Here is a 9,932-nt window from a genome sequence, read left to right on the forward strand (position 1 = left end):
AGTGCAAAAGCTCAGATAACCATAATACTATGCATTTCCATGCAAATGAAACACCTATTCTTGGAAAAGGGACAACCAGAGGCACTAAGAGTAACCAAAAGTGGCTGTAATAATTCTACAGGTGCCCATCTCTGAAAATGTAGTGATGTCCTTATCACAGGCTAGTCCTCATTGGAAGCATTCCATCACTGATTTAAAACAACACTACATTTGTTAAGCTACATACTAAGCTCCTCACAACCATCAAATAGTACTCACCGACAGAAGCAGAAACAACTTGACACTGTTGAAAATACAAAGTCATTTCACTGTTTTTTGGATTTTAGCTTTAAAATAGTAAAATTGTGATGGCAGCACAAATTAACACCCTGTGCTGCATAACTGGATGGCACTAGGTACTTTTTGCCATGGTTCTCCATGGCAAGACAGAACTTGTGAAACAATTCAAGCACATCCACTTTATTTATTTATTTTTAAACCACATCCAATACTTAAAAAGTTGTATTCATTTTCAGCTCCACAGTTCATAGAATCACAAAGGCTGGAAAAGACCACCAGTATCTTCCAGCTCAACCAACCCACCTCCACCATGCCCACTAACCATGTCCCTCAGTGCCACATCTCCACATTTCTTTAACACCCCCAGAGACAGTGACTTCACCACCTCCCCAGGCAGCTCATGCCTATACCTCACCAAGATCCTAAGCCCTGAGAAAGTATAAGGTTTTTCCAGTGATATTCTACACCACAGTTTATTCCTGGACACCCTCACAGCCTTTTACAGTAGTTTCAGTGCCTTTGTTGTTTCCCTTAGAACCCTATGATAACTGAGGAAAAAAAGAAACTCCTGTTAATCAGCATACTGATGCCAATAAGAGCCTGAAATGAAAGTGACATGTCTTTAAGTGCAATCAGTAAAAAAGCATAAACAAATTCACTGCCTGGCCTGATTGGCCACTGAGTGATATGCACTGTGTATAAGATTTCAGAGAAACTATGAAGACTTCTGAATAACAAGGAAAGAATAAGCAAAGCATGGGCCAACATCGTGCAAAGGGTATAGGGCAGTGATGAGCCAGGTGCCCCACACAGCCCACTGCTCTGCAGAGCACTGAGACCTCCACGGACACCAGCCTACAGCTTACAGGAACCTTGTGGGCCCTCCAGAACCAGGAAGGAAGATGGAGCCTCAGGCCTCTGGTTCTGGTGGCAAAGGCAAACACAGAACAACAAACAGCTGCTGAGCATAAAACATGTCAGGGACTGCTCCCACTGGTGGCTCACTAGGCAGAGCCTGGAGCAAGGCCAGCAAAAAAAAAACAGAATCCCCCAGGGTTCATGCCTACAGAACTGGCCCAAACAAAGCAGAAAATCCACAGGAGTAATTTCTGGGAGTGCGCTCCCCGAGCTCAGTTCCCATTACACAAGAGACAAAGAGAGGAGTCAGCAAACCACAACATAGGAAAGAATGCACTCTCTGCCTCACAGCCCCAAGGAGCAGCTGCTGCTCCTGCTGCCGTTTTCCTAAATTTCACATTGCTACTGCTGGATGGGAGGGGTAAAGGAGGCCAGCAAGTATTTCTGGGGGTGGAAGGAAGTGATGCGATTGCAGGGCTCGATTCAGCTCCTGCTTGTTTTGGAGAGACTCTTTGCAGCTTAGCAGAGCTCTGTGTCAGTATGAAAAACACAGAAAGCGTGTCAAAGTCAGGCCTTCCCCTTGCTACTGGTTAAGGCATCATAGCATGTGCTGGCTGCAGTCGCAGCCCCCTACCCTAGCAGACTCCAAGGCCTGATTAACTGGTAACAGCTTTTTCAGATCCTGGAGCAGTCCATTATTACTGACTCTGGGTTCAGTTTGAACATGGCATCAAGGGAACACAACAGCAATTCAGTCTGCTTGTCCCTAAGTATCCCCTTGAGCTAGCAGGGGCCCTGTGTATGGCCCACTGCTCAAAAACAAGGCAGTTTGCTGTTATTTGGAGAGAGATCTTCATAGCTGCAACCACATCACAGACAGCAGGAAAATTCTTGCACATGGCTAATAATGGCTCTGCAATAAAAGCAGACCCCGGGGCATCTAGTTTTTTGTGGCTTCAGACATGCATACTCATGTTCATCCATTCCTCAGCTCCCTTCCTGAGAGCTAGCAAAGCATTCAAAGTGGCAAGAACCTTCCTCTCTCAAACAGTGCTTCCTGCAAGCATGGAAAGGACCTTCACTGAGTGACTCATCCAGGCTAGGAAGGACTAGTTTATATTATCTGCTCCAAAGGCAATTAGGAACACTGGCAGAGACAGTCTCTCCAAGACAGTCCACACTGCAAAGTACTTACAGCAGTAATGAACAAGACAAGCACTGTAGCAGGGAGGGAAAAGAGATGAAACAACTGGGAAACAGATTTCTTAGTCCTCAGCCAGAACACCCAACACAGGACTCAAAGCATTTGAATCCAATAGTTTTTTATGACCAAAACTATTAATTATATACATAGCTTTTCCCCTATAAAACTACTGACAATCCACAGCAGTATTGCTGACTTGTGTAAACCGTCCCTCATAATCTACTCATAACCCACTGCTCCGACAGTAATCTACCTGATCCACAAGCTCCGTCCACTGGTGTTATAGCTCTCATGCCACCAGAAAAGCAGGCCCCAATGTGCAGCTCACAGGCCAGGTATCTGACCACGTCAGATCTCCCAGTAAAGCTCCAGCACTGCTCTCAGCAGCTCCAGCCCTTGAAGAGCTGCTCTCTGAATCCCAGTCCTACTAACACAGCCTGGGGAGTGAAGCATAGACCTCAAACCCAGTCAAGATACAGCCCTCACAGCAAGATTCAAGAGATAACAGAAGGCATGGAAACACAGTGCCGGTGCTGCAAGAACTCTCTCAGTGTCTATTTGAGATTAAGAGGTTTGGTGCTACGACACATTGTAACAACTCAGAACAGATCGCATGCCAGCATTTGGTCTGCAAGCTTCATTACAAAAGTAATGAAATTCTCCATCAGTGACCACACACAAACTGAAACCCCAGGTCAGGGGGAATGTTACGGTTTGTTTCCTTGGCTTGAGCCCCAAATAAATCAGATTTAGTTACATGCATAAATAGACTGCAAATGACAAGCTGCCATGGTTTTTTCTTCCTGTAAACCATACACGTTTTATGTCAAATAACCACTACCCATTAGCTTTGTTTGGGGATTTATGAAGATTTTTTTTTTCCTTGGGGCAGTGGGAAGGAAATTGGGTTCCCTAAATTTTTCTTTCTCTCCAAAAGGCAAATCTGGCAAAATGACATCAGACAAAATGCAAACAAATAAAACCTGGTTCCAATAACATAGGTATGTCTGTAGCTGGATAAAAAGTTCCTTTGGAACATTCCACACAATTACACCTTGTTGTAAGGAAATCCCAGCACTGCCTGCAACATAACCACAACAAAGGAAGATGCAAAGGCAAAATACCAACAGATTATGTTTTGAGAACTATAAAGAATATTGCTTGCAGGCAATTGGAAGCCACAAGAGGTACCATGTAGATGATGAGGATTTGTTATAAAGGGGAAAATTCAGACAGAAAAGGAAAAGAGACAGACACTAGACACAGCCATTTTAAAATACATTTGTATAGCAATGAATGAAGTCTAAGGAACAAAGCTAATGCTTCTATTCAGCATGTGCTCTCAGTCTCGTTTACCTGCATCAGGTCCCAGACCACAAGATAAGCTGAAGTCTGGTTGCAATAGGCAGATGTCCTTGCTTACCAAAAGCAGGCAGTGACTAAAGCCAGAACTACCCACTCTCACCAGTACTCATAATTCATTACTTTCATGAGTGCTAAATTCATTCAAAAAATTTGGCAAGGAAACCGTGCTTTCTTGGGAGCATAGGAGAAGGGAAACAGAATGTGTTTACCAAACCCCTTTCTTTGTTTGCTTTAAATAAAACACATTTAAAGAAAGAAAAATATAGAAAGATTACCTGGAGATTATCAACGCAGTGTGCTTGCCTTAAAACAACTAAAAAACAGGTCCAGAATAGCAGCTTCCGAAATGCTTTTTGTTCTGATGATGCTTTCTGGCTTGCCTCAAATTTTGTGAGGTATCAACTCCTTTCCCTCCTGACAGACCTCATGAAATGGCCAGAGTGTTGAGATGATTACATATATATATATAATGTAATAATGTAATATATGTATATATCCCTAAACAAATCACACAGAATGAGATGAGACAGAGCTGCTAGTTTCCCATCTATCTGGCAGAGGTTGTGCTCTTCCACACCATTTCCACACCAGCAGGGGCTCACCTCTCTAGAGCGGATCAGCAAGGGTAAAGAGAGGCAGCTGCAAAACAGATTACAAGGGAGAAGAAGGCTCGAGTGGCTGCGCTGCACTGATGTGTTTAGCAAAGCTTCTGCCAAGCACAGGAGAAGTAACAAAACTGATGTGAAAAGCAATATTGTTGTGGACCCAAGAGACAGGAATGCCATGAAGCAGGACTATCCTTAAGTTCAGGGGAAAGAGGAAAAAGGATAGCTAGGTCAGCTCCCAAAAAGGTTAGAATCGCTGCTCTGAAAGAAAAGCAGCCAGGGCCCCAATACATTTGCACTTCCACGGTCCATGTTGTGGGGGAAAAAAAGAAAAATATTTTCCTCAAGGCAGCACAGCTCAGTCTTCCTCTAAATTCAAACAATATTTTCACAAACATAGCAGGAAAGAAAAGAATGAGAAAACGCTTTTGAGAATCTCACACTCTCCTTTGCCCATTCCCCTCCATTTCCCATCCTGTCCTATGGTCAAAAACTAACCAAATACATTTATTTGTATTTGATAAATATAGATCACAGAGAGCTCTGCTACTCACATCTGTCATGTCAGGCACTGCCAAGAGAAGGCATTTACAGGAGAGTTGGAAATTCTTTTAATATAGGACTTAGATTTGTTGCACTAATAAACAATCTTAGTGATGTCGCCAGGCACTAAAAACACTAGAGGTCAGTCATCCTTTTTGCGGTGCAAATGTGTTTCAGTATGACTACAAACAACAGCTGGATGTTACCAGCAAGGCAGGGATGAAAGGAAAGTGTGTTTACATACTCAAGCACGAGGATATCTCTACAAGACCAGAGCAGTTGAGCAGCATGTCCTCAGCAGTTTGGGACTAGACTGAAAGTAAGGTCTTCATGCACTTGGACAGCCTAAGAAAGTGGAGCAACAAAAGCAAGTGAAGAGTACTCACCCATGTATCTGTTTTAGCTTATCAGCTATGCTTGTTTAAAGACAAACATGAGATCTGTGGTACCACACAACTCGATCTTACCACATGCCATAGGAACAGCGAGCACACCAATGGTGTGGTAGATCGCTGTGCCTCATGCAGAGGAATCAACTCTCTGCAAACAGGAAAATTTCTGCTACTTCTGTTCAGTACTTCAAAGACTTCCACTGCACCTCCAAGTAAGATCAGGCCTGCATAACTCATGGTGTACAGCATACAGACTGCACAAGACTGCAGCCAACAAATGTCCAGTTCTTGCAGCTTCAAGACGTTTGCTCATTCAGGCATTTGCAGAGACAAAGCCAATCTAATGTGGCTCTGACATGGTCAGACAACTCTAAGGAGGATGGTAGCAGGTCTCCCTCCCACACACGATGCTTTTTCTTTTCACCATGCCAGTTTCTCTGACACCAGAGGTTTAGTTCTACTGCTCTAATCATGCCTATCCCATACAGTTAATATAAAGGGCTGTAATCAACTTCAGGAAGGGAAAAACTGCAAGAGCTCAGCGAGTTGTTGGTTTTTCTCCTCTCTAATTGGCACCACGTACATTATACCAATAACTTCACCAGCAGATGATCTTTTTCCACTGAAGGTTATTGCCTGCAGGATTATTAGATCCTCACAGACTCTGCCTGGCAGAATGGAAAAGAAAATCATGACCCAATAAAGTCATTGCAGTAAAACACAGAGCTTACATGCTTGAGGAGAAAGGTTTGTTGCCTTCCCCATTTTATCTCCTACAGATGTGAGATTGCATCTTTCCATGAGGAAGCAAAGCAAAACAGACTTAAAGTCATTTTGGTTCATTGGAACTGACTTCACAGACAAGATCTGTCATTCAGCTAAAGAGTGTGCCACAGGGTCACAGAATTAAATCCTGGAGTCTTCAGAGTCAGTGCTTCAACCCCATTGTTACACAGCTAATTAAGACTGAACGCACCTAGTTCTAGAAGGTGTACAGTGCTCAGGACATGGGGGATTCCCACTAGTCAACATACATTGGCTTTTCTGGGGATTCTCTCATTAGAAATCAGAGCCAGGATTCTTTGCCAATATGCATCAATGTGGATCCAGATTTCTGTCTACTGCATTTCCAGATTTGGCCAGCTGCTTACAGTTGGCATCCTGCCTCCTCCCTACCAGAAACACCCCAGCTCTTCTCAGCACTGATCAATTACTAGTTCCTTTCTAAAGAACTTTCCCAAGGTCCAGGATCTGCCCATGCAAACAACCCTCCCTGACTTCAAAAATGTTCTTCATAGAAACACAGAATATCCTAAGTTGGAAGGGACCCATAAGGGTCACCGAGTCCAACCCAAGTCCTTATGTTGTGCCAGATGCCACAGGATACATCTGGGATTAAACACACCCCCAGCCAGTATGTACACTCCCTCTCAGCACCACATGTATTCTGTTAAAGCAGGAAAGCCACAAGGGACCTATGGCTCCAAAGATCTGGCACTCCAGTATTACCCTTATGGATTGTAACGCAATCTCATTAAGGCCAGAAGCAGCTTTACTGCTGCCTTTGCCACTAGCTCACAGGATTGAGAATATTTTCTAAAACCAAGGGTCCAAAAAAGCTTTCACTGCAGTTTTATGCCAATGGGTTTTTCTTTCAAACTCTTGAAGGTTATAAAGACTCAATCTGCAACTGAAGCCAAAGACAATTTTCCCACTGGAATGTAAGTGCATGACTTTTACTCCAGCCACCATTGGGTCCCATCTGCAGTGGAGCATAGTATACAGCACCTGAGCCAACATGAAAGACCTGTAGTCTGCTAAAAGAAAATGCATGCTTTTGTGTCTACAACATGGAGGAGGAGCTTGCTTACACAACCAGCTTTCTACTGCTAGACATATCAGTAGCTGCAAGCAAATCCCTTTGTCCTCTGGCATGATTTCCCCAAGTAGAGGGAAATCTGATAACAGCAATCACCTCAGTAAAGCACTAAAGTGCTCTCTGATCATCTGAAGAGAAACAGCAACACACCGATAAACTGGGAGCATGCAAGGACAGTTTAGACAAGGAAAGATATGTCATGCCACCAAGAGAACACATACAACAAACAAACAAAACACCAAAACCACCAGACAGCATGCTAGAGCATCATCCAGAAAGGCAGAATGCCTCTGGTAGTCTTCAGACAGTTTAGCTCTGAAAACTGAATCCTGAATAATGATACCTTTTTCTTCTTGAAGACGGGGACTGGCATTTGTCCCATGCAGGCAGAGCAGGAGGCCTGCTGGGTCAGTTCTCCCAGCTAGGAACTGGCACAGTGTAAACCTTGCTTATGGGCAAGAGTCACAAAGAAAAGGCTTCAGGACTTCAAAGCACCACACCCCACCTATAGCCCAGGAGGCACTGGTTAGCACAACCATTGTCCTCACTACATGCATAAGACCAACAGTTACCTCCTGGATTCTAACCCCTAGCTGCTCAGCTAAAGTAGTGCACTGAACAAATCAGTTCATGCTATTTGAGAACCACCTGTGGGTGCACCTATACACACAGGCTTTGTTCTACTTGTCATAGCGTGTTCACGGATGCGAGCTTACTCAGACCCTCGGGCTATATCTAAATTAGAATCGCATGGTATTAAAGCGTTTGCCAGCATATTTTAATATATATAACAACTCAAACACAGGTTTAGACAGCTCCAAAGAAGCTGGCCAGAAGGAAGTTCCATAAAATCTTACGGTGATCGAGTTAAAAAGGCAATCACTTCATACAAGCTCGAACACCTTAGCTGTAGGCAGATCTGCACGGACAGCCCCGTTGTGGCCGAATCCCGCAGGTGCCATCCCCGCGCTTCTCTGCAGCCTCAGCACCGGGGGATGCGGGGAGCACAGTCCTCTGCCCGCTCAGCCCCAGCGCTCATCCGCGCACCGCAACCAGAGGGTGCCCCGATCCCCCGGGTCTGCCTGTGCCTAACCCAGGGTGAAGCGCGAGTCTCCCCTAAAGGCTCCGCCTGGGAAAAGCGTACGTCTGGGGGAACAAAGGCAAAGACCCTGCCCCGCACGCGATGCTTGGCACTGCGGGAGACGGGAGGGAGGCACTGAGAGGAGGAGGGGAAGCAGCACAGAGGCAGCGAAGGGTGAATAACCATTTTCAAACGTGACTGTCACTTACTTATCCAGAATGAAGTAGAGATCAAAGGCGCCGTGACAGGAGCGCTGCTCTTCATGTTCTTCCTCCTCCTCCGGCCGGGCGCAGCAGCTCAGGCTCCCGCTCGCCAACAAGAAGCAGCACAGAAGTGCCGCTCTCTCCACGCCGCTCCTTCCACTCGCCATTTTTTCCCTTCCTTAATTCTTCCTCCTCCCTCCCCTTCCCCCCCGTCTGTCTCTTCGGAAGAGCCGAGGGAGGAGAGAAAACAAAAACAAACAAAAAAAAGAACACATAAAAAACAAAACCCAAACACAGAAATACCACCCACACCACCAAGCCACTAACTTCAGTATCCCGGCTCAAGGCTGCGGAGAACCCTCGGGCACCGGGCTGAGGCTCAGGGCCGGGGGCGGGCTGGGGGCTGAGCCCGGCCGCAGGGTCCCCGGAACCCCGTCCCCGTGCCCCGTCACCCGCCCCAAGCTCGGCTACGTCCTCGGTCCCGCACGGAGCGGAGTGGCTCCCTCTGCAAGGCCAGAGGCAGGAAGGGGCAGAGGGAGGGGAGCAGCGGGGGGAGACAGGATCTTATGGGGGAAAGCTGAACCGGGACTTTCCTGTTCCGGGATGCGGAGCGGGGAAAGGTTGCGGCGAGCGAGGCAACGAGGGGAGGGAGGAATAGCTGCGCCCCGACCCCGCTGCTCTTACCACCGCCTCCTACGGTCATGGGGTGGGGGTCTGCTCCTAGGGTGCACCCCAAACGAGCGGCAGAGGGGCTGTGTAGGCGGAGCGGGGTGAAATAGGCGGCAGCGGGTGTGATGAGCATCATTGCAAAAAGCTGTGAGAAACCGAGGAGGAGGAGGACGCGGATGGGGCAGCTGTGCAAAATTGAGTTGTGGAGTGCAATTGTAGAAGTGATTGCCTGGAGGCAGGGGTAAGGACAAGTTTTCACGACTCTCGTGTCACTGCACATTGCTTCGTCCCTGTAGTAAAAAGTTTGACTTAGTCGTAACCGTGCCTTGCAGGCAATGAGCGGTGATGAGATGAAAATTTCTTAATGGAGCTTCTTACGGCATCATAACCCCAGCCCGCCCGCTTACAAAGCGCTGCCCCCGAGAGCCGCCCTGGCCCTTTTGGATGCTGGCTCCAAACTTTGCATAACCGCTGCCTTCCAGCCGCTCCTCCCTCCCCCACTGCTGCTGCAGCTCTAATTAATGGAAAGAGCCACGGGGAGGGATGAGCACAGAGTCACTTTGCATGATGGACCCGGGACTATGACATTCTCCCTATGCCTTTGAACGCGATTCAAGGTCGAGGGAATCCATCCCCCGTGGGGTAATGGCACGCTGCCCCTCCGGTTCTGCCCCAAACCACCCATCACTTCACTGGGGACGACTGGGGAGGGGTCTTCGACTGCGCCTCGCACCGTACAGCTTTTCTTAGGAGCAAAAAGTGCCCCTTCCTCCCCGCGGGCAGCCGGCACCCGGGGGGATGCGCGGTTCGGGGCGCTGAGGGAGCGTGATGTGTTGGCACAAAGTGGTCCCTTT

General features: G+C 47.0%; 1 protein-coding gene across 4 annotated transcripts in view; it reads right to left on the reverse strand.

Moving 5' to 3' along the window:
• ANTXRL (ANTXR like) overlaps nucleotides 1-9,163 on the reverse strand; it is a 47,383-nt gene extending 38,220 nt beyond the window's left edge. Inside the window, exons 1-2 of one of the 4 annotated variants that reach the window (XM_072340557.1) lie at nucleotides 9,094-9,163; nucleotides 8,416-8,628 (exon numbers count right to left, since the gene is read on the reverse strand). In XM_072340557.1, the coding sequence (XP_072196658.1) occupies nucleotides 8,416-8,576 (161 nt within the window). In that variant the 5' untranslated portion in view covers nucleotides 8,577-8,628; nucleotides 9,094-9,163. Of the gene's footprint in view, nucleotides 1-8,415; nucleotides 8,629-8,736; nucleotides 8,877-9,093 lie in introns of those variants that run through there. The other 3 variants (XM_072340559.1, XM_072340556.1, XM_072340558.1) reach the window with 3 other exon arrangements.
• Nucleotides 9,164-9,932: the final 769 nt, after the last annotated feature.

Source organism: Excalfactoria chinensis, chromosome 6 (genome assembly GCF_039878825.1).
Source record: "Excalfactoria chinensis isolate bCotChi1 chromosome 6, bCotChi1.hap2, whole genome shotgun sequence".
Lineage (NCBI taxonomy): Eukaryota > Metazoa > Chordata > Aves > Galliformes > Phasianidae > Excalfactoria > Excalfactoria chinensis.